A 22,500-nucleotide genomic window follows, 5' to 3' on the forward strand; every position below is an offset into this window, starting at 1 on the left:
AGCGCTCAGAAAACCTCCTTAATTAGATGTATTGTAATGCATATTTGAGCTGTCCTGTTGGGCTAAATTAAAGTGTTTGGGCTTTGGGGAAAGAGGGGATTCAGGGCTATAATTTGGTGTATCACAACTGAAAATCTGAGTCTCCTAGGCTGAACAGCCTGGTCATATTGGAGAACAATTTTGGGGCGCTCAGAAAACCTCCTTAATTGGCTATATTGTAATGCATATTTTTAGCTGTCCTGTTGGGCTAAATTAAAGTGTTTGGGCTTGATGGAAAGAGGGGAGTAGGGCTACAATTTGGTGTATCACAACTGAAAATCTGAGTCTCCTAGGCTGAACAGCCTGGTTCATATTGGAGTAAATTTTAAGGCGCTCAGAAAACCTCCTTAATTAGATGATTGTAATGCATATTTTGAGCTGTCCTGTTGGGCTAAATTAAAGTGTCTGGGCTTGATGGAAAGAGGGGATTTAGGGCTACAATTTGGTGTATCGCAACTGAAAATCTGAGTCTCCTGGCTGAACAGCCTGGTAATATTAGCAGTCAATTTTGGAGCCCTCAGAATACCTCCTTAATTGGGTATATTGTAATGCATATTTTAGCTGTCCTGTTGGGCTAAATTAAAGTGTTGGGTGATGGAAAGAGGGGATTTAGGGCTACAATTTGGTGTATCACAACTGAAAATCTGAGTCTCCTAGGCTGAACAGCCTGGTTCATATTTGGAGTAAATTTTGGGGCGCTCAGAAAACCTCCTTAATTAGCTTTATTGTAATGCATATTTTGAGCTGTCCTGTTGGGCTAAATTAATGTGTTAGGGCTTCATGGAAAGAGGGGATTCAGGGCTACAATTTGGTGTATCACAACTGAAGATCTGAGTCTCCTGGGATGAACAGCCTGGTAATATTAGCAGTAATTTGGAGCCCTCAGAATACCTCCTTAATTGGCTATATTGTAATGCATATTTTAGCTTCCTGTTGGGCTATATTAAAGTGTTGGGCTTCATGGAAAGAGGGGAGTCAGGGCTACAATTTGGTGTATCACAACTGAAAATCTGAGTCTCCTGGCTGAACAGCCTGGTAATATTAGCAGTAGATTTTGGAGCCCTCAGAATACCTCCTTAATTGCTATATTGTAATGCATATTTTTAGCTGTCCTGTTGGGCAAAATTAAAGTGTTCGGCATGATGGAAAGAGGGGATTTAGGGCTACAATTTGGTGTATCACAACTGAAAATCTGAGTCTGCTGGAATGAATAGCCTGGTAATATTAGGAGTATTTTGGAGCGCTCAGAAAACTCCTTAATTAGCTTTATGTAATGCATATTTCGAGGTGTCCTGTTGGGCAAAATTAAAGTGTTCGGGCTTGATGGAAAGAGGGGATTAGGGCTACAATTTGGTGTATCACAACTGAAGATCTGAGTCTCCTGGGCTGAACAGCCTGGTAATATTAGCAGTAATTTGGAGCCCTCAGAAAACCCTTAATTGGCTATTGTAATGCATATTTTTAGCTGTCCTGTTGGGCTAAATTAATGTTTGGGCTTGATGGAAAGAGGGGATTTAGGGCTACAATTTGGTGTATCACAACTGAAAATCTGAGTCTCCTAGGCTGAACAGCCTGGTATATTGGAGTAATTTTAAGGCGCTCAGAAAACCTCCTTAATTAGATGTATTGTAATGCATATTTTGAGCTGTCCTGTTGGGCTAAATTAAAGTGTTGGGCTTGATGGAAAGAGGGGATTTGGGGCTACAATTTGGTGTATCACAACTGAAATCTGAGTCTCCTGGGCTGAACAGCCTGGTAATATTAGCAGTCAATTTTGGAGCCCTCAGAATACCTCCTTAATTGGTATATTGTAATGCATATTTTTAGCTGTCCTGTTGGGCTAAATTAAGTGTTTGGGATGATGGAAAGAGGGGATTTAGGGCTACAATTTGGTGTATCACAACTGAAAATCTGAGTCTCCTAGGCTGAACAGCCTGGTTCATATTGGAGTAAATTTTGGGGCGCTCAGAAAACTCCTTAATTAGCTTATTGTAATGCATATTTTGAGCTGTCCTGTTGGGCTAAATTAAGTGTTAGGGCTTCATGGAAAGAGGGGATTCAGGGCTACAATTTGGTGTATCACAACTGAAATCTGAGTCTCCTGGGATGAACAGCCTGGTAATATTAGCAGTAAATTTGGAGCCCTCAGAATACCTCCTTAATTGGCTATATTGTAATGCATATTTTAGCTTTCCTGTTGGGCTAAATAAGTGTTTGGGCTTCATGGAAAGAGGGGAGTCAGGGCTACAATTTGGTGTATCACAACTGAAAATCTGAGTCTGGGAATGAATAGCCTGGTAATATTAGAGTAATTTGGAGCGCTCAGAAAACCTCCTTAATTAGCTTTATTGTAATGCATATTCGAGTGTCCTGTTGGGCAAAATTAAAGTGTTTGGGCTTGATGGAAAGAGGGGATTTAGGGCTACAATTTGGTGTATCACAACTGAAGATCTGAGTCTCCTGGGCTGAACAGCTGGTAATATTAGCAGTAAATTTTGGAGCCCTCAGAATACCTCCTTAATTGGCTATATTGTAATGCATATTTTTAGCTTTCCTGTTGGGCTATATTAAAGTGTTAGGGCTTCATGGAAAGAGGGGATTCAGGGCTACAATTTGGTGTATCAAACTGAAAATCTGAGTCTCCTAGGCTGAACAGCCTGGCTCATATTAGGAGTAAATTTTGGGGCGCTCAGAAAACTCCTTAATTAGATGTATTGTAATGCATATTTTGAGCTGTCCTGTTGGGCTAAATTAAAGTGTTTGGCTTGATGGAAAGAGGGGAGTCAGGGCTACAATTTGGTGTATCACAACTGAAAATCTGAGTCTCCTGGGCTGAACAGCCTGGTAATATTTTGACCACATATTGGAGCGCTGAGAATACCGCCTGAATTGGCTACATTGTAATGCATACTTTTAGCTGTCCTGTTGGGCTAAATTAATGTGTTTGGGCTTGATGGAAAGAGGGGATTCAGGGCTACAATTTGGTGTATCACAACTGAACATCTGAGTCTCCTGGGCTGAACAGCCTGGTAATATTAGCAGTAGATTTTGGAGCCCTCAGAATACCTCCATAATTGGCTATATTGTAATGCATATTTTAGCTGTCCTGTTGGGCTAAATTATAGTATTTGGGCTTCATGGAAAGAGGGGATTTAGGGCTACAATTTGGTGTATCACAACTGAAAATCTGAGTCTCCTAGGCTGAACAGCCTGGCTCATATTAGGAGTAAATTTTGGGGCGCTCAGAAAAACTCCTTAATTAGATGTATTGTAATGCATATTTTGAGCTGTCCTGTTGGGCTAAATTAAAGTGTTTGGGCTTCGGGGAAAGAGGGGATTCAGGGCTATAATTTGGTGTATCACAACTGAAAATCTGATTCTCCTAGGCTGAGCTACCTGGTTAATATTTGGACTACATATTAGAGCGCTGAGAATACCGCCTGAATTGGCTACATTGTAATGCATACTTTTAGCTGTCCTGTTGGGCTAAATTAATGTGTTTGGGCTTGATGGAAAGAGGGGAGTCAGGGCTACAATTTGGTGTATCACGACTGAAAATCTGAGTCTCCTGGGCTGAACAGCCTGGTAATATTAGCAGTAGATTTTGGAGCCCTCAGAATACCTCCTTAATTTGCTATATTGTAATGCATATTTTAGCTGTCCTGTTGGGCAAAATTAAAGTGTTTGGGCATGATGGAAAGAGGGGATTTAGGGCTACAATTTGGTGTATCACAACTGAAGATCTGAGTCTCCTGGGCTGAACAGCCTGGTTCATATTAGCAGTAAATTTTGGAGCCCTCAGAATACCTCCTTAATTGGCTATATTGTAATGCATATTTTTAGCTTTCCTGTTGGGCTAAATTAATGTGTTAGGGCTTGATGGAAAGAGGGGATTCAGGGCTACAATTTGGTGTATCACAACTGAAAATCTGAGTCTCCTAGGCTGTACAGCCTGGTTAATATTAGGAGTATTTTGGAGCGCTCAGAAAACCTCCTTAATTGGCTTTATTGTAATGCATATTTTGAGATTTCCTGTTTGGCTAAATTAAAGTGTTTCGGCTTCATGGAAAGAGGGGATTCAGGGCTACAATTTGGTGTATCACAACTGAAAATCTGAGTCTCCTAGGCAGCAGCAGCAATTCTGCCCTCTTTGGTGAGACTCTGAAAAAATGCATCACCAGGGGAGAGGTTTATCCTGTACTCACCCGGAAATGTAAGACTTGGCTGTGTGTACTGTATGGCTGGTTTAAGCTTCCAGGTTGTCTTTGAGTTCTGGGCCTGGGCTTACAGTGCAGAGGAAGAGCTAAGCTTTAAATGTGTGTATCATTAACCATATATGTGAAAATGCTGGGCAGAAATACATAGCTTAAAACCTTAAGAAATCTGACCCCTGACCTTACAGCAGGCCTCTGGAAAGAGCCAAATTGAGGCCTAACTCAACAGTTCTCTGACAGGGGCCACAAGTTTGAAAATGAACAATGTTGGTCTCCAGTGAAAGGCCTGGATCTAGGCTATATATTGCCCTATCACTGAAGTAAATGTGATCCTGTTGAAGAGAGAGCCAGGCCTCTGAGTCAGCAGCAATTCTACCCTCTTCGGTGAGACTCTGTAAAAATGCATCACCTGGGGAGAGGTTTATCCTGTACTCACCCGGTAATGTAAGACTTGGCTGTGTGTACTGTATGGCTGGTTTTAAGCTTCCAGGTTGTCTTTGAGTTCTGGGCCTGGGCTTACAGTGCAGAGGAAGAGCTAAGCTTTAAATGTGTGTATCATTAACCATATATGTGAAAATGCTGGGCAGAAATACATAGCTTAAAACCTTAAGAAATCTGACCCCTGACCTTACAGCAGGCCTCTGGAAAGAGCCAAATTTAGGCCTAACTCAACAGTTCTCTGACAGGGGCCACAAGTTTGAAAATGAACAATGTTGGTCTCCAGTGAAAGGCCTGGATCTAGGCTATATATTGCCCTATCACTGAAGTAAATGTGATCCTGTTGAAGAGAGAGCCAGGCCTCTGAGTCAGCAGCAATTCTACCCTCTTCGGTGAGACTCTGTAAAAATGCATCACCTGGGGAGAGGTTTATCCTGTACTCACCCGGAAATGTAAGACTTGGCTGTGTGTACTGTATGGCTGGTTTTAAGCTTCCAGGTTGTCTTTGAGTTCTGGGCCTGGGCTTACAGTGCAGAGGAAGAGCTAAGCTTTAAATGTGTGTATCATTAACCATATATGTGAAAATGCTGGGCAGAAATACATAGCTTAAAACCTTAAGAAATCTGACCCCTGACCTTACAGCAGGCCTCTGGAAAGAGCCAAATTTAGGCCTAACTCAACAGTTCTCTGACAGGGGCCACAAGTTTGAAAATGAACAATGTTGGTCTCCAGTGAAAGGCCTGGATCTAGGCTATATATTGCCCTATCACTGAAGTAAATGTGATCCTGTTGAAGAGAGAGCCAGGCCTCTGAGTCAGCAGCAATTCTACCCTCTTGGTGAGACTCTGTAAAAATGCATCACCTGGGGAGAGGTTTATCCTGTACTCACCCGGAAATGTAAGACTTGGCTGTGTGTACTGTATGGCTGGTTTTAAGCTTCCAGGTTGTCTTTGAGTTCTGGGCCTGGGCTTACAGTGCAGAGGAAGAGCTAAGCTTTAAATGTGTGTATCATTAACCATATATGTGAAAATGCTGGGCAGAAATACATAGCTTAAAACCTTAAGAAATCTGACCCCTGACCTTACAGCAGGCCTCTGGAAAGAGCCAAATTTAGGCCTAACTCAACAGTTCTCTGACAGGGGCCACAAGTTTGAAAATGAACAATGTTGGTCTCCAGTGAAAGGCCTGGATCTAGGCTATATATTGCCCTATCACTGAAGTAAATGTGATCCTGTTGAAGAGAGAGCCAGGCCTCTGAGTCAGCAGCAATTCTACCCTCTTCGGTGAGACTCTGTAAAAATGCATCACCTGGGGAGAGGTTTATCCTGTACTCACCCGGTAATGTAAGACTTGGCTGTGTGTACTGTATGGCTGGTTTTAAGCTTCCAGGTTGTCTTTGAGTTCTGGGCCTGGGCTTACAGTGCAGAGGAAGAGCTAAGCTTTAAATGTGTGTATCATTAACCATATATGTGAAAATGCTGGGCAGAAATACATAGCTTAAAACCTTAAGAAATCTGACCCCTGACCTTACAGCAGGCCTCTGGAAAGAGCCAAATTTAGGCCTAACTCAACAGTTCTCTGACAGGGGCCACAAGTTTGAAAATGAACAATGTTGGTCTCCAGTGAAAGGCCTGGATCTAGGCTATATATTGCCCTATCACTGAAGTAAATGTGATCCTGTTGAAGAGAGAGCCAGGCCTCTGAGTCAGCAGCAATTCTACCCTCTTCGGTGAGACTCTGTAAAAATGCATCACCTGGGGAGAGGTTTATCCTGTACTCACCCGGAAATGTAAGACTTGGCTGTGTGTACTGTATGGCTGGTTTTAAGCTTCCAGGTTGTCTTTGAGTTCTGGGCCTGGGCTTACAGTGCAGAGGAAGAGCTAAGCTTTAAATGTGTGTATCATTAACCATATATGTGAAAATGCTGGGCAGAAATACATAGCTTAAAACCTTAAGAAATCTGACCCCTGACCTTACAGCAGGCCTCTGGAAAGAGCCAAATTTAGGCCTAACTCAACAGTTCTCTGACAGGGGCCACAAGTTTGAAAATGAACAATGTTGGTCTCCAGTGAAAGGCCTGGATCTAGGCTATATATTGCCCTATCACTGAAGTAAATGTGATCCTGTTGAAGAGAGAGCCAGGCCTCTGAGTCAGCAGCAATTCTGCCCTCTTTGGTGAGACTCTGTAAAAATGCATCACCTGGGGAGAGGTTTATCCTGTACTCACCCGGAAATGTAAGACTTGGCTGTGTGTACTGTATGGCTGGTTTTAAGCTTCCAGGTTGTCTTTGAGTTCTGGGCCTGGGCTTACAGTGCAGAGGAAGAGCTAAGCTTTAAATGTGTGTATCATTAACCATATATGTGAAAATGCTGGGCAGAAATACATAGCTTAAAACCTTAAGAAATCTGACCCCTGACCTTACAGCAGGCCTCTGGAAAGAGCCAAATTTAGGCCTAACTCAACAGTTCTCTGACAGGGGCCACAAGTTTGAAAATGAACAATGTTGGTCTCCAGTGAAAGGCCTGGATCTAGGCTATATATTGCCCTATCACTGAAGTAAATGTGATCCTGTTGAAGAGAGAGCCAGGCCTCTGAGTCAGCAGCAATTCTACCCTCTTCGGTGAGACTCTGTAAAAATGCATCACCTGGGGAGAGGTTTATCCTGTACTCACCCGGAAATGTAAGACTTGGCTGTGTGTACTGTATGGCTGGTTTTAAGCTTCCAGGTTGTCTTTGAGTTCTGGGCCTGGGCTTACAGTGCAGAGGAAGAGCTAAGCTTTAAATGTGTGTATCATTAACCATATATGTGAAAATGCTGGGCAGAAATACATAGCTTAAAACCTTAAGAAATCTGACCCCTGACCTTACAGCAGGCCTCTGGAAAGAGCCAAATTTAGGCCTAACTCAACAGTTCTCTGACAGGGGCCACAAGTTTGAAAATGAACAATGTTGGTCTCCAGTGAAAGGCCTGGATCTAGGCTATATATTGCCCTATCACTGAAGTAAATGTGATCCTGTTGAAGAGAGAGCCAGGCCTCTGAGTCAGCAGCAATTCTACCCTCTTCGGTGAGACTCTGTAAAAATGCATCACCTGGGGAGAGGTTTATCCTGTACTCACCCGGTAATGTAAGACTTGGCTGTGTGTACTGTATGGCTGGTTTTAAGCTTCCAGGTTGTCTTTGAGTTCTGGGCCTGGGCTTACAGTGCAGAGGAAGAGCTAAGCTTTAAATGTGTGTATCATTAACCATATATGTGAAAATGCTGGGCAGAAATACATAGCTTAAAACCTTAAGAAATCTGACCCCTGACCTTACAGCAGGCCTCTGGAAAGAGCCAAATTTAGGCCTAACTCAACAGTTCTCTGACAGGGGCCACAAGTTTGAAAATGAACAATGTTGGTCTCCAGTGAAAGGCCTGGATCTAGGCTATATATTGCCCTATCACTGAAGTAAATGTGATCCTGTTGAAGAGAGAGCCAGGCCTCTGAGTCAGCAGCAATTCTACCCTCTTTGGTGAGACTCTGTAAAAATGCATCACCTGGGGAGAGGTTTATCCTGTACTCACCCGGTAATGTAAGACTTGGCTGTGTGTACTGTATGGCTGGTTTTAAGCTTCCAGGTTGTCTTTGAGTTCTGGGCCTGGGCTTACAGTGCAGAGGAAGAGCTAAGCTTTAAATGTGTGTATCATTAACCATATATGTGAAAATGCTGGGCAGAAATACATAGCTTAAAACCTTAAGAAATCTGACCCCTGACCTTACAGCAGGCCTCTGGAAAGAGCCAAATTTAGGCCTAACTCAACAGTTCTCTGACAGGGGCCACAAGTTTGAAAATGAACAATGTTGGTCTCCAGTGAAAGGCCTGGATCTAGGCTATATATTGCCCTATCACTGAAGTAAATGTGATCCTGTTGAAGAGAGAGCCAGGCCTCTGAGTCAGCAGCAATTCTGCCCTCTTCGGTGAGACTCTGTAAAAATGCATCACCTGGGGAGAGGTTTATCCTGTACTCACCCGGAAATGTAAGACTTGGCTGTGTGTACTGTATGGCTGGTTTTAAGCTTCCAGGTTGTCTTTGAGTTCTGGGCCTGGGCTTACAGTGCAGAGGAAGAGCTAAGCTTTAAATGTGTGTATCATTAACCATATATGTGAAAATGCTGGGCAGAAATACATAGCTTAAAACCTTAAGAAATCTGACCCCTGACCTTACAGCAGGCCTCTGGAAAGAGCCAAATTTAGGCCTAACTCAACAGTTCTCTGACAGGGGCCACAAGTTTGAAAATGAACAATGTTGGTCTCCAGTGAAAGGCCTGGATCTAGGCTATATATTGCCCTATCACTGAAGTAAATGTGATCCTGTTGAAGAGAGAGCCAGGCCTCTGAGTCAGCAGCAATTCTACCCTCTTCGGTGAGACTCTGTAAAAATGCATCACCTGGGGAGAGGTTTATCCTGTACTCACCCGGAAATGTAAGACTTGGCTGTGTGTACTGTATGGCTGGTTTTAAGCTTCCAGGTTGTCTTTGAGTTCTGGGCCTGGGCTTACAGTGCAGAGGAAGAGCTAAGCTTTAAATGTGTGTATCATTAACCATATATGTGAAAATGCTGGGCAGAAATACATAGCTTAAAACCTTAAGAAATCTGACCCCTGACCTTACAGCAGGCCTCTGGAAAGAGCCAAATTTAGGCCTAACTCAACAGTTCTCTGACAGGGGCCACAAGTTTGAAAATGAACAATGTTGGTCTCCAGTGAAAGGCCTGGATCTAGGCTATATATTGCCCTATCACTGAAGTAAATGTGATCCTGTTGAAGAGAGAGCCAGGCCTCTGAGTCAGCAGCAATTCTACCCTCTTCGGTGAGACTCTGTAAAAATGCATCACCTGGGGAGAGGTTTATCCTGTACTCACCCGGAATGTAAGACTTGGCTGTGTGTACTGTATGGCTGGTTTTAAGCTTCCAGGTTGTCTTTGAGTTCTGGGCCTGGGCTTACAGTGCAGAGGAAGAGCTAAGCTTTAAATGTGTGTATCATTAACCATATATGTGAAAATGCTGGGCAGAAATACATAGCTAAAAGCTTAAGAAATCTGACCCCTGACCCCGGGCGGACAGGCATGCCAAATTGAGTCTGTTCTGGTTTCTGTGGAGTCATCCAGTAGAGTCATCAGTCCTGCTTGAAATTCAACCCCGAGTCCAACAGTGCAAACCGTTTGGCTCTAGCACCTTCCTATCAAAAGTTATCCCCAAAAAAACTCACCCGACTTTTGACACTTAGAAATTAGCTGTTATTTCCTGTCCGCAGTGCGTCATATAGGCCGCAGCCGGGACAGCTTCTGACAGCTACTCTCCAATTTTCTCCAAAACACATCAGTCCTACTTGAAATTCAACCCCGAGTCCAACAGTGCAAACCGTTTGGCTCTAGCACCTTCCTATCAAAAGTTATCCCCCAAAAACTGTGTGTCATTCTAATCTGTAATATGGCATTTACATGTTTTAATTAAAGCAGTGGAAGCTGACTCATTTTACCCTGGTCTCCTAGAGCAGAAATAATGACTTAAATGAAAGCTGGCTGAATCAGAGTGTCACACTCTCATTCTCACCGTGTGTACAGATGCAAATGCCCCCCTCCCCCCACAGGCAGCTGCAGGACAGCTATGACTGTCTGCAGAGTTGCCTGTGCACAGGGTCTATTATACTCTGATCACATGTGATACAAAGGAAATTCGGCCAAAATCAACAAGTTAGTGTGTAGGTAGCTCTTTAGTGTTAGCAGGTTTAAAAATAGGTGTTTAGAATATTTCTCCTCAACTTCCACGCTACGCTCGGTTACCAACAGACATTGTTGAGTTTTTCAGTACAAGAATTTTCCAAGAAATGATCAGCTATTACAGTGCTTATAGTCGAATCTTTATTGTTTGCTATGTACAGGGGAGATAACAAAAAATCAAAGACACTGTTATGTACATAATAAAATTAAGATAAGTGTCAAGTTAAAAACAATTGCAATGTGCATACAACATGCTGTGTATATAGATATTATTGCAAGAGTGTTGAATGAATGGCATTTTGTTCACTCATCCAGCCAGTCGAGGTTCAGTCCTTCTCCCCGAAAAGATGTGCGCTTGACGCCATAATTAAAAAGCAGCTCCTCACAGATATCAATGTCTCTTGTGGCCTGCAACAGGATGACATCCCTCTCTCCTTCAGGGAAGTTCATCCTGCAATAGACTGGCCTCAGGTTTGCCTTCTTGGAGGAATGATTGATCCTCCGGCCCATGGTGTCTTCTGTTGGGTGACACCCACACGGGAAAGTCTGAGCATCTACGCAGAGGTCCCGACCACCACCATGGAAAAAGAAAAGGTAGCCCATCTCATCCTGGATGGACTCCATCATCTTCCGGCCCTCTGCTCCTGTGATTACCTTGCCATGGTAATCGCAAACAATGGATCCCATGGAAAAGGCTTTGGTGGCAACAACTCCTGTGGTCAAAAGAAGGTGCAATTAGTATTCACTCCAGGAGCACAATATCACAGTGTTTTACTGCTGGATTAATGCTCGCCTGCTCACAAGACATGTTTACATACCATGTCCTTTTGTGCCACCAAAGTCCTTGAGGGCCAGGCCTGTCCACTTTTGACTATGGAGCGTAGTGAGGATCCATGGATCCGTCTCCACCTGCACCCTACTGACTGGTTTCCACTTTGCCACTACGTTCTCGGGGCGAGGACAGTTGGCAGTCCAACCCTCTTTTTGGATGAGCAATGACACCTTGCTGACTGTCGGGGGCCGTCTCGAACACTGGGCTGTCAAAGACAAATGTTAAATTAATTTTCTTGTCCAAAATGTGAATTATGTTACTTTGATTATAGAAATATTGTTAACCTAATCTCCTAGCATAATTTCCAGAACACCAAGACGTGTAATCATTTTTTTGAATGATAAAGTGCGTCAACTTACACAAGAGGTGCTCCTCCCGCTTGGCAAACTGCACAGACCTCCACCTGTCATAAAAGACTCTGTCAGGTGGAAACCCTGCAGCGGTCCGTTTTTTTTTCGTGGGTGGGGTGCTACTCGCCGTCGCCGGGAAGTGCTGGAGAAACGCTCCAAAGTCCCTGTCATCCTGGTCAGCTGCGCCTCTGCCTCGCTTCTTTTTCCGACCTATCCTCTCATCAGCCGGCTCATCAGAAGGAGAGCTGAAAAGAATATTTCATAGTCAAACTCTGGTAAACAGAAAATATATGAATGTTGTATGTTTTGGATGATGACACAAACCATGTCGAAGTACTGAATCTGTGGGCTCTTCTCACTTCTTGGCTTGAAAAGCTTGGTAATTCATACCTGCAATGAAGAATAAATTTTAGATTATACCTCAATTCTTTCAGCATATTTTTCTTACAGAAAATAAAATAATATTATTTGAACTTGATGTAGTACATAAGCCAGCCACTCAACTTAATCCTTTTATATTTCTCTGTACAGCGTGTATAAATGCATACACTATAATACATGATTCTGCTAAAACTTACTGTTCATGCAGACGGTTGAGGTCGCTCGCAACGTTGCCAACTGGTATGCCCTGTTTGGACAGGAAAAATCTGCCCTGGTCGTCCACACTGTCCTGCAGACATGCTGGACGAACCTTCTGGAAGTATGCGTCCAGCATCTGTGGAGATCAGACAGGAAGTTAATGCTTCATTCTGATGCTAAAGTAATTCATATTAAGTCTTTTCAGGCTGCTAGAGAACTTATTACAACCCCACCATCCCCTAAGTCTTGATTTACAATCATCATCAGTCATTCATTGGCAAAAGTAAAAAATCATCATCAGTCATTTATTGGCAAAAGTAAAAAAAATCATCATCAGTCATTTATTGGCAAAAGTAAAAAAAATCATCATCAGTCATTCATTGGCAAAAGTAAAAAAAATCATCATCAGTCATTCATTGGCAAAAGTATATGAGGAGGTGCTGGTGTCCTCTGGGGGAGGGGGTGGGGGGGGGGGGGGTCAATCATATTCAGCCTTATAGAGAACTTACAGCAGAGTCCTCCACTGCGAGGGAAAATGTTGCACTCTTCTTTGTGGACGCTGTCAGTTCACTGACCCCCATTCGGATTCGTCCCTCAACATGTGTCTTGTTGACCCAATCTGAAGCCTGGAAAACAAATAAAGAACACAGTGGGGATTAATGACATGACTACAGGGTGACTTACTGTACAGTGTTTCCTCAGTGTGTATAAAGTCAAAGTACTTACTGTAAATGCCCTCACTGCTTCTGGTCGCTGGAAGTATCTCAGGACCAGGATGGCTTCGCAGAAGTAACGGAACAGCGTCTTTTGGTCTTCTTCCACATGCTGCTGATCCAGGAGCCTCCTGCGGATGTCCAGCATGTCCATCTGTGACACTCTGAGGACTCTCTGGCAGTCTTGGAGAGTCGGCTGAGCAGGTCTAGAATGATTTGATGAAAAAAACAAACAAATAAGGAGGCCAGTTAGAAATGTTTCTGTATCTGTGCCTGGCAGCGTTCCAAGATTTAAATTTAATGACTCTGCATTAAATAAAAAGTAATACTAGTGAATAACAACTCACTTTTTGTTGCAAGTTTCAACTGCAGCGCCTGGTGGTCTGTGACTGGATTCAGCAGGTGTGTCCATGGGGTCATTAAGAATTAAAAAATGCATGTCACGAAGGTCTTCCAGAAGAGCCTGTCTGGAAGCCTCATCGGGGTACCGCCTGACCATGACGTTGTAGTCCCAGGTTCTGCCTTGAAGGGTCCAGGCCTTCATCGACTTTTTGGCTCTGTCCACCTCTGCATTCCTCTCCTCATTTGTGTGGTTCTTCAGGCAGACTCTTAACAGGTGGTTAGGCAACAGCTCCTGTGGTCTGAAACACTGCAGACAGGAAACGATGCGGCGATCCTTGTCACTGTGAGAGAGAAGGAAGACGGTTTAGTTTGATTAAAATCGTTTCATAAAACAAAATATTCCAGAAAGACTTGAGACAAGGAAGTTTTTGATTTGGCGCTACATAAATAAAATTGAATTGAATTTAATAGCGTTGATGGGAAAAAAAGATTGGATTTGACCTAAATGGCACAATAATCACATTCTCAACACAGACATGTTTACTTATGTCATATAAAGAAAAACTTTGAAGGTGAAACAGATTCAAAAGGGAGGGGGCTGGTGTGATCCTAATACAATGAGGTGCAAATTGGACACTCTAATTACAATGCCACACTGCAGTCCAGACTGCTGCCTCTGAAAAAGCCTTTGTTTTTGGATTTTAGGCCATGATCAAATATATGTTCTTGTCAAATTATTATTTTATATACTTATTATTTCTAAGTCAGGGACAAAACACATACAGCTTGTAGTTAACTCAAAGTTAAGAAAAGAATAACTGTAGTAACTTAGTAATTTAGTCATTAAGGAGTGTTTTGCTAGATTTTTGCTCATAGTATTGTCAACCAACAGGCCACCTGGGTACAGCAGTAAGGCTGTTAAATAACAAGAAATAGATTATTTACTTAAGCTTACAGATGTTAGTACACGTGAATGCATTCTTAAAATGTAAAGACAGAAAATACAAATGATCTGAACTTACCGCTTGGGAGCCATTCTTCGCAAATGAAAAAGCTAGTTTACAAACAAAGAAAAATGCAGGAGGAATCTTCAGTGTTTTCTTGAAGAACTGAGTACATGGTGCCTCTGAGGTCTCACCTTATATGTCCACTTGATAGTCCCTCCCACCTTTCTGCAGCAGCCAAGAGGGGGGTGGGCTGACCATGACTGATTTGTTTTTAAATAAAGTAAGTCAAATGTAAGAAATGACAAGGATGAGTTACATAACACATTTTAATACATGTTCAGTGTAGGGAAATCTGATTATTCTGATCATTACATACAATGTTGGCCTGAAATACTGAGCCTGAAATTTTGGGAAATGTTTGATTTGTAGGCCTGGGCTTGCAGTACAGAGGAAGAGGAAAGCTTTAAATGTGTGTATCATCAACCATATTTCTGAAAATGCTAGGCAGAAGTACATACCAAAAACTTTAAGAGATCTGACCTCTGACACCAGGCAAACACAAGTTTCAAAATAAACAATGTTGGTCTCCAGTGAAAGGCCTGACTCTAGGCTATAGATAGTATAGTAAATGTGATCCTGTTGAAGAGGGAGAATTTTACCCTGAACTCACCCAAAAATGTAAGAGATACAGGACAAGCAGACTCATTTTACCCTGGTCTCCTAGAGCAGAAGTAATGACTTAAATGAAAGCTGGCTGAATCAGAGTGTCACACTCTGATTCTCAGCCTGTGTACAGATGCAAATGCCCCCTCCCCCCACAGGCAGCTGCAGGACAGCTATGACTGTCTGCAGAGCTACCTGTGCACAGGTGCAAGTTTACCTGGAATGTGGTTGTTTAATTTAACTTTCATCAGAAATAAGTTGTTTGCAGCTAACCAGTCAGGGAGCATCCAGCATACATACAAACAATTTGTTTCTGTCTGTAAACAACCTGTACAGTTTACCCTCCTTAGTGACATGTAAATAGGTTTGATGTATGAATACATCTTTATTAGCAACCACTCAGAGTTTGACATGTGGTTCTATTATACTCTGATCAGTGATCTCAGAACAATGGAGGTGTGTTTTGGACACACACATCAGTATGGCACACATGTCTCAGTTTTAAAGTTTTTAATCATCACATGTAATAAAATGTTAAGAAGGAGACTACATGAAAAAGTGAGTGTGTAGGTTTATAATGAGGTGGAATAGAAGCTCTTTAGTGTTAGCAATTAAAATTGCTGTTTAGATATTTCTTTCCTCCCTCTGCAGATGCTTTCTTCCTTTGCAGGCTGATGGTCTGTGGCCTGCTTTCTTCTGTCTTCCAGCACACTCCATGTCTTCCCTCTGCAGATGTTTGGAGCTCTGTCTTGTCTGCAGAATCTGTCTTGTCTAACCAAGTGTCTTGCTTACAAAGTCACACCCTGCCCCCTCTAAACAATAGTAAGCAACCCGATTGGTCTGCTTGACCATGACATCACACAGCTGGTGCTGCACAGATAATAAGTACTGCAGTTAAGGAACCATTCATTCACTTTGTTTTCGATTCTGACTGCAGAGACCACCTTTTGCCCTTTGCAAGGACATTTTCAACTTGAGCTACACTCCTGTTTTTGTGCTCCTTGTCTTTGGCAGAATTTTCTATACTTTCATCCCAAGACTCTCACTCCCTTCCCAAGGACTTCTTTTTATTTTTGGAAAATGGCAGCAAAAGCCGACAAGTAAGTTGAAATTTCTTTTCTCTAGTGGATTTTTACTGTTTGTGTTGTGTCTAATCACATCTGTGCCTGTAATTGACAATTCAGTTGACATGGTATGGATAAAGGCAGGATAAAACTAATGTTGATAATAAGCAAATTGTGAAAAACCCAATTATAGTTTTCACTCTGTGTTTTTCTATTATCTGTTTAAATTAAGGCTTGTCCCAAAAACATGTTGAAATAGTTTCCAGAGTGAAAACTATATTTGGGTTTTCCACAATTTGCTTATTATCAACATTAGTTTTATCCTGCCTTTATCCATACTAACTTAGGTCACCATAAGTAACAAGTCACTCCTTTGGAAACTATTTCAACATGTTTTTGGGACAAGCCTTAATTTAAACAGATAATAGAAAAACACAGAGTGAAAACTATATTTGGGTTTTCCACAATTTGCTTATTATCAACATTAGTTTTATCCTGCCTTTATCCATACTAACGTAGGTCACCATAAGTAACAAGTCACTCCTTTGGAAACTATTTCAACATGTTTTTGGGACAAGCCTTAATTTAAACAGATAATAGAAAAACACAAAGGAGTGACTTGTTACTTATGGTGACCTACGTTAGTATGGATAAAGGCAGGATAAAACTAATGTTGATAATAAGCAAATTGTGGAAAACCCAAATATAGTTTTCACTCTGTGTTTTCTGTTTAAATTAAGGCTTGTTTCTCATCCCAAAAACATGTGAAATATATTCCAAAGGAGTGACTTGTAACTTTTGGTGACCTAAATTAGGTCAAGGGTGAAGTGTGAATTGGTCAGCCACTTTAGCACAACTCAGGCCTCTGTCCTAAGAATGCTGAAAAACCAGTTCTGGTAGCACTACAGTATGAGAGGTTGTGGAAACTGAACCAGTGGAATACTTCCCTCTTAAACCACAACTTTCTGTATATTTGTAATTTTATGTATATTTTATATTTTAACTGTATATTTTATGTAATAGACAGTCCAGCCACAACAGCAAGCAAAAACATTCATTCATTTTCACAGTTGTAATCTTTGGTGTGTCTGCTTTGTCTCACAGCCAGAAGTCCGATCGTCGCATCGTTCACTGCCTGCTGTGTGAAAAACCACAGGACATGCTGACGACGCATCTGAGCAGGGTCTGCATGAAGAAAAGCACGCCTGAAGAACGGCTGGAGGAGGCGAAGAGGGCCAAGGAGTCCTGCAAGGAGTGGACACGGGAGGCCAGAAACTGGGACTATAAGGAGATGTGCAAGCGGTACCCCCACAGACCATCTAGGCTGGCTCTTCTGGAAGAGCTGCGCCAAAGAAAGTTTTTTGTGGCCAATGCTCCGAACACTGCAGACCTGGACTCCGAAGAGCCGTCCACCAGCACAGCTGCCGTTCCCACAGCCAGTGGCCTTTCTGGAGCAGCCGGTGGCAGCTCTGAAGCGGCCGGTGGCGTCTCGGTGGCGGAGGATAGCAGCTCTGAAGGCAGCTCCACCGATCCAAGTGACCGAACATGGCAAAAGTAAGTTCTAAACCTCACACACACACACACACACACACACACACACACACACATCAGTTCAGAAACTGTGAACAAACTGCAAGATTGATTTGAGCTCATTTTCGTCTTTCTCTATTTTTTTCAGAGATCAAGCAGAGCAGAGCAAAGGTGTCCGTGCCAACATGATGAAGATGGGGCTGTATGAAAAGTTCCCTGCAGAAGAGGCCATGCTGACGGATTTCAAGGGCTACCTGATCAATACCCTGCAGGTCCCAAACTGCCAGCAGGAGGTAAGATATATCCCATGTGTCTCTTTTCAGTCTGTTCCATGTTGCTCTTTGTAACCGCGAAACGTTTTAAAATATAGTAGCACAGCACATGTAGAGCAGCTCTCTGCGTATTAAGTTCCATAACAAATTTAGATAAAACACAGCTTTTTTTTCGGGGTGTCTTTGTGCGGCTGGCTGGTGTGTGGCTTTTCTTCTCGCTGCATCGTCATCTCACACTTCTCTTTTTCTTTCATCACAGGTAGACAACGTCTCCAGGATGCTGAGATTCATCCAGCCAAGTGGGGATGAAGTCAGCTTGGACTTCCTGCTAAAGTCAACTGAGACCAAGGACTACCTCACCCAACTCCGTCACGCTGAAATGGGCCCAGCCACCATACTGAACTACATTAAAAACATGATACGGTTTGTTCAGTATTTGAAGACCCACCTCAACCTGGCTGCAGCGGATGCTGACTTCTACAGGAAGTGCCAGGCCTACCTCGACCTCCTCGTTGCCCTCAGAAAGCCAGTGGCCAAGTCCAACAGCAAGGTCACCTGTAAAACCAGGTCAGTCTGCCTCCCATTTATTTTACTTTAATGACTTCCTGCATGTTGATAATACTCATGTGCTGGCTGTACATCTGGGGTTATGTGACACAGACATGTGTGTAATCCTCCCCTGCATTGTTGTCTTCTATCATGTCATTCTAGGTTTGAACGGTTCCACGAGGGTCAGAGGAGCCTTCAGGAGTGCCAGGCAGTCCTCCGGAAGGCCAAGAAAGACATGCTGTCCATTTATGGGAGGCTGATGGAAGGCGACCACGTGGCTTCAGATCAAAAGACGCTGTACCGGTATTACTGTGAAGCAATCCTGATCCTCGGTCACTTCCAGAGACCGGGGGCGGTGGAGGGAATGACGGTAAGACCTCAGTTTTTGTGGGAGTATTTTAGGGGGCAATATTAGGGTATATTAGGTAGTCTGCGAAGAGGGCCTTTATGTCAGTTATTCACTCTGTGTGTATTTTTGTTTTTTCAGACAGCAGAGTGGGGGAAGAGAAAGAATGCTGGGGGCAAAGTGTGCGTGGCTGTCAGCGACCACAAGACTGCGACAATGCAGATTGCTGTGTTTGCCCTCACTATGGAGGAGGCTGCAGTAAGTACGCTTAATACAAGCTAAATTGTCTTACCATGAAATACAGTAACACCAACAATGAACCAACAGATATTAACAGATATTTTTTTGTTTTTCTCTGCAGATGCTGGACGCATACTACATGTGGATCCGCCCTGACTACATCCGCCCGGGTCAAGATAATGAAGACAGGCTGTTTTTGTCCACAGCGGGCACAAAGGTCAGGAGTGCGGGCAATGACGTCACTCGCCTGCACACGCAGTAAGTATTAACAGCAGTCCATAGGTCCAAAAATATCTGTTGAATTAGCGTAACGGATTTGTGCATTTAATAAATAGATCATGCCCCAAGAAAATTATATAATTCAAGTTTGGGAGCTTCATCTGATATTTCTCCCCCATTGCAGCTACAAACTGCCGGACATCAAGAGCCAGGAAATTCGTAGGACCGTGGAGACAGATGCTGCTGCCAACTTCACGGAGGAGCAGAAGGCGTCTGTGGCACACTACATGGCCCATTCGACTGCTGTGGCAAACCAGCACTACAGGATGAAGACCCTGGACACTGTTGTGGCGACCGCGAACCTGCTCAGCTCCCTGACACGGTATGTAATCATCTGAAACAGTCAATTATTAATTAAATATTAATAATTATAATGTCTCTCAGTGCTCACCCACCTGTTTGTCAGTGTGTAACCTGGAAACCTTTTCAATATTGCAGCTCCTCTTCTGACGACTCTGGCGAAGAGGGTGCCCGGGAAGAGAAGAAAATGCGAGTGGAAAAAGAGGGCAGACCAACCCCGGACTTTAAAGTCTTTCTACAGGTCTTCCCTGTAGGAATCACTGGCCAGCCACCCAACAAAACGCAGAGAGCAGACGCTGGGTTCCCCACCGATAGAGCCTTTTATGACAAGTGGAGGGCTCTGCAGTACGGCAAGCGGGAGCAACATCTTTTGTGTAAGTGTAGATACTTTCTTAGCCAAACATTTACAACTCGTGTCTGACTATTAATTTTATTAATTTAAATGTTCTCTCTTTGACAGCAAAATGCTCAAGATGTGCCCCGACACTAGCGCAGGTGGCGAAAATCATCGAAGCAGAGGGGTGGACGGCCAATCATCCCCGCCCAGAGGACATAGTGGCAAAGTGGAGGCCGCTCAGCAAGGCACAGGCGCAGAGTGACCCGGCCATCGTCAGGGGGGTGACCAGGCAGAAATGGCCAGGTCTGGCTGTGAAGGATTTAGGGGGGAAGAAAGGACAAGGTATGTACAAATACAGTCAAATCCATCCAAAACATGACTATAATTACATCATGGACAGCACAGTAATGACTCCCTCTTTTTGACCACAGGAGTTGTTGCAACCAAGCCCTTCGGCAAGGGCTCCATCCTGTGTGATTTCCACGGAAAGGTGATCACGGGCGCTGAGGGCAGGCAGATGATGGCAGAGATGCAGGACGACATGGGCCACCTGTTTTTCTTTACACACGGCAGTGAGGAAGTCTGCATCGATGCGCAGAACTTCCCCTGTGAGTGCCACCCGTCTCTGGAAACAGCAGGCAGATGGATCAGACACTCCAAAAAGAACTTTAACGTGCAGCCACGCCACTGCACAGTGACACTTCCAGAGGGAGACAGACACGTCCTGCTCTTTCAGGCCGTAAAGGACATTGCCAGTGACGAGGAGATCCGCTTCGACCACGGTGTGAAGAGGAGGTCTTTTCGTGGGGAGGAAGAGGAGCTGAAGTGGCTGGATGTCTGACAAGTTTCCCTGACAGACTCTGTCATACTGTATTATATTGTACAGCTTGTGCTGTTATTGTATAACGAATGTGTGTAAATAAAGTGTGTGTGATTTAACATTAACCGTTTCTGTGTCTGACTCAAATAAGTAAAAAGTGTGTGTGCGGGGGGGTTGGGGTACCTCACTATGGGCCTCTCCAAATGGCCACATTTTCTCAAAGTAAAATCCCAGAGACCCCAGCGTTGGCATAGACATTGTGCAAGGGGCCAAGAACATGAGTCATTTGAGTCATATCTGCGTACATCAGTAATATGACATGTTACTGATGTAAGCAGACACACATGCTCATCCACTCAGTGATTCCTAGTAAAATACTGCCAGGATCTCACTTATTTATGCTCTAATTTTAATCAGCTCCTGTGTGTGTGATGAAACAGGTAGAACTGAAGACACGACCCCTGACCCAGCTCACAATAGCTCTGTGTTTGGTAGAACTGAAGTCATGACTTGACTGAAAGCTGGCTGACTGGCTGGTCTCTGCCTCTGTACAGATGCAAATTTCCACCCCACCCCCCACTGTCTGCTGCAGGACAGCTGGGTAGCAGAGGTCGTGTTAGGTGTTTACTGCCCCCCAGTGTTCCCAGCCAAGATGACACAGGTTATAATTTATAAGAGAAGACCAGCCTGTTGACTGCTGATGTTGTTTGCAGTTCAGTGTACCTACAGGCCCATAGCTGTGGTGGGAGATACTTTCTCATTTTTTATCTCTGTGTGTGGAATTGTTTCTGAGGAAATGACAATTTACTGTCCATTTCTTTTCCCTTTTCATTTTGGGAAGATTTACACGAGGACATGAAACAATGAAAACAATGTGTACAGAAATGTGCTTTAATTTTACAGTCTCTGTGATTAGAGACAGGACTGGAATATCACTGTCACACTCTGACTGCCTGCAGAGCTGCCCCTGTACAGATGCAAATTCCTCCCATCCCCCTCGGGCTGCTGTGGGACCACTGTCTGCTGCAGGACAGCTGGGTAGCAGAGGTCGTGTTAGGTGTTTACTGCCCCCCAGTGTTCCCAGCCAAGATGACACAGGTTATAATTTATAAGACCAGCCTGTTGACTGCTGATGTTGTTTGCAGTTCAGTGTACCTACAGGCCCATAGCTGTGGTGGGAGATACTTTCTCATTTTTTATCTCTGTGTGTGGAATTGTTTCTGAGGAAATGACAATTTACTGTCCATTTCTTTTCCCTTTTCGTTTTGGGAAGATTTACACGAGGACATGAAACAATGAAAACAATGTGTACAGAAATGTGCTTTAATTTTACAGTCTCTGTGATTAGAGACAGCACTGGAATATCACTGTCACACTCTGACTGCCTGCAGAGCTGCCCCTGTACAGATGCAAATTCCTCCCATCCCCCTCAGGCTGCTGTGGGACCACTGGAGGGGGTAGAGGCCATGGAAGGTGTCTACTGCCCCCCAGTGTTCACAGTCTAGATGACACACAGGCAATCATTTCAAAGAAAAGATGACAGCTAATCCTGTTGGATATTTAAGCTTTAAATCCAGACTCCCTGTCATGTTTTCAGTGCTAGAATATTTTTATGTGTGGTGATTTATCTGCTGTGATTGACTTCAGTTCTAGGAGAACAGGTCAAAATGAGTCTGCTTGCACTACTGTTGGGTGAGACCAGGGTAACATTCTCCCCAGGTGATGCATTTTTACAAAGTCTCAAAGAAGAGGGTTAGGGTTACCCTGACCTGGCTCTCTCTTCAAAAGAATCACATTTGCCATACTATATATGGCCTATATTCAGGTCTTTCCCTGGTCCGATTTGAAACTTGTGGCGCCTGTCAGGGTACTGCACAGCGGAAAT

General features: G+C 43.6%; 1 protein-coding gene across 1 annotated transcript; it reads right to left on the bottom strand.

Moving 5' to 3' along the window:
- Window positions 1–10,570: 10,570 nt before the first annotated feature.
- LOC119899922 lies at window positions 10,571–14,775 on the bottom strand. Its single transcript, XM_038714751.1, has 9 exons — window positions 14,291–14,775; window positions 13,274–13,609; window positions 12,940–13,132; window positions 12,723–12,839; window positions 12,213–12,349; window positions 11,959–12,024; window positions 11,644–11,879; window positions 11,271–11,489; window positions 10,571–11,165 (listed from the first exon to the last, which is right to left on the bottom strand). Exons 1-9 carry the CDS (start codon window positions 14,302–14,304, stop codon window positions 10,756–10,758), a joined length of 1,728 nt encoding a protein of 575 aa, XP_038570679.1. The 5' UTR covers window positions 14,305–14,775; the 3' UTR covers window positions 10,571–10,755.
- Window positions 14,776–22,500: the final 7,725 nt, after the last annotated feature.

This window comes from Micropterus salmoides, unplaced genomic scaffold (assembly GCF_014851395.1).
Source record: "Micropterus salmoides isolate LMB-PRFRI ecotype aquatic unplaced genomic scaffold, ASM1485139v1 Ms_hic_scaffold_1, whole genome shotgun sequence".
NCBI classification, from domain to species: domain Eukaryota; kingdom Metazoa; phylum Chordata; class Actinopteri; order Centrarchiformes; family Centrarchidae; genus Micropterus; species Micropterus salmoides.

Coding starts and splice junctions, on each gene's coding strand:
- LOC119899922 (XM_038714751.1), bottom strand. Junction 13,133..13,273: donor GTTGAAACTTGCAACAAAAA/GTGAGTTGTTAT, acceptor AAATCATTCTAG/ACCTGCTCAGCCGACTCTCC. Junction 11,166..11,270: donor TGGTGGCACAAAAGGACATG/GTATGTAAACAT, acceptor TTTTGACCACAG/GAGTTGTTGCCACCAAAGCC.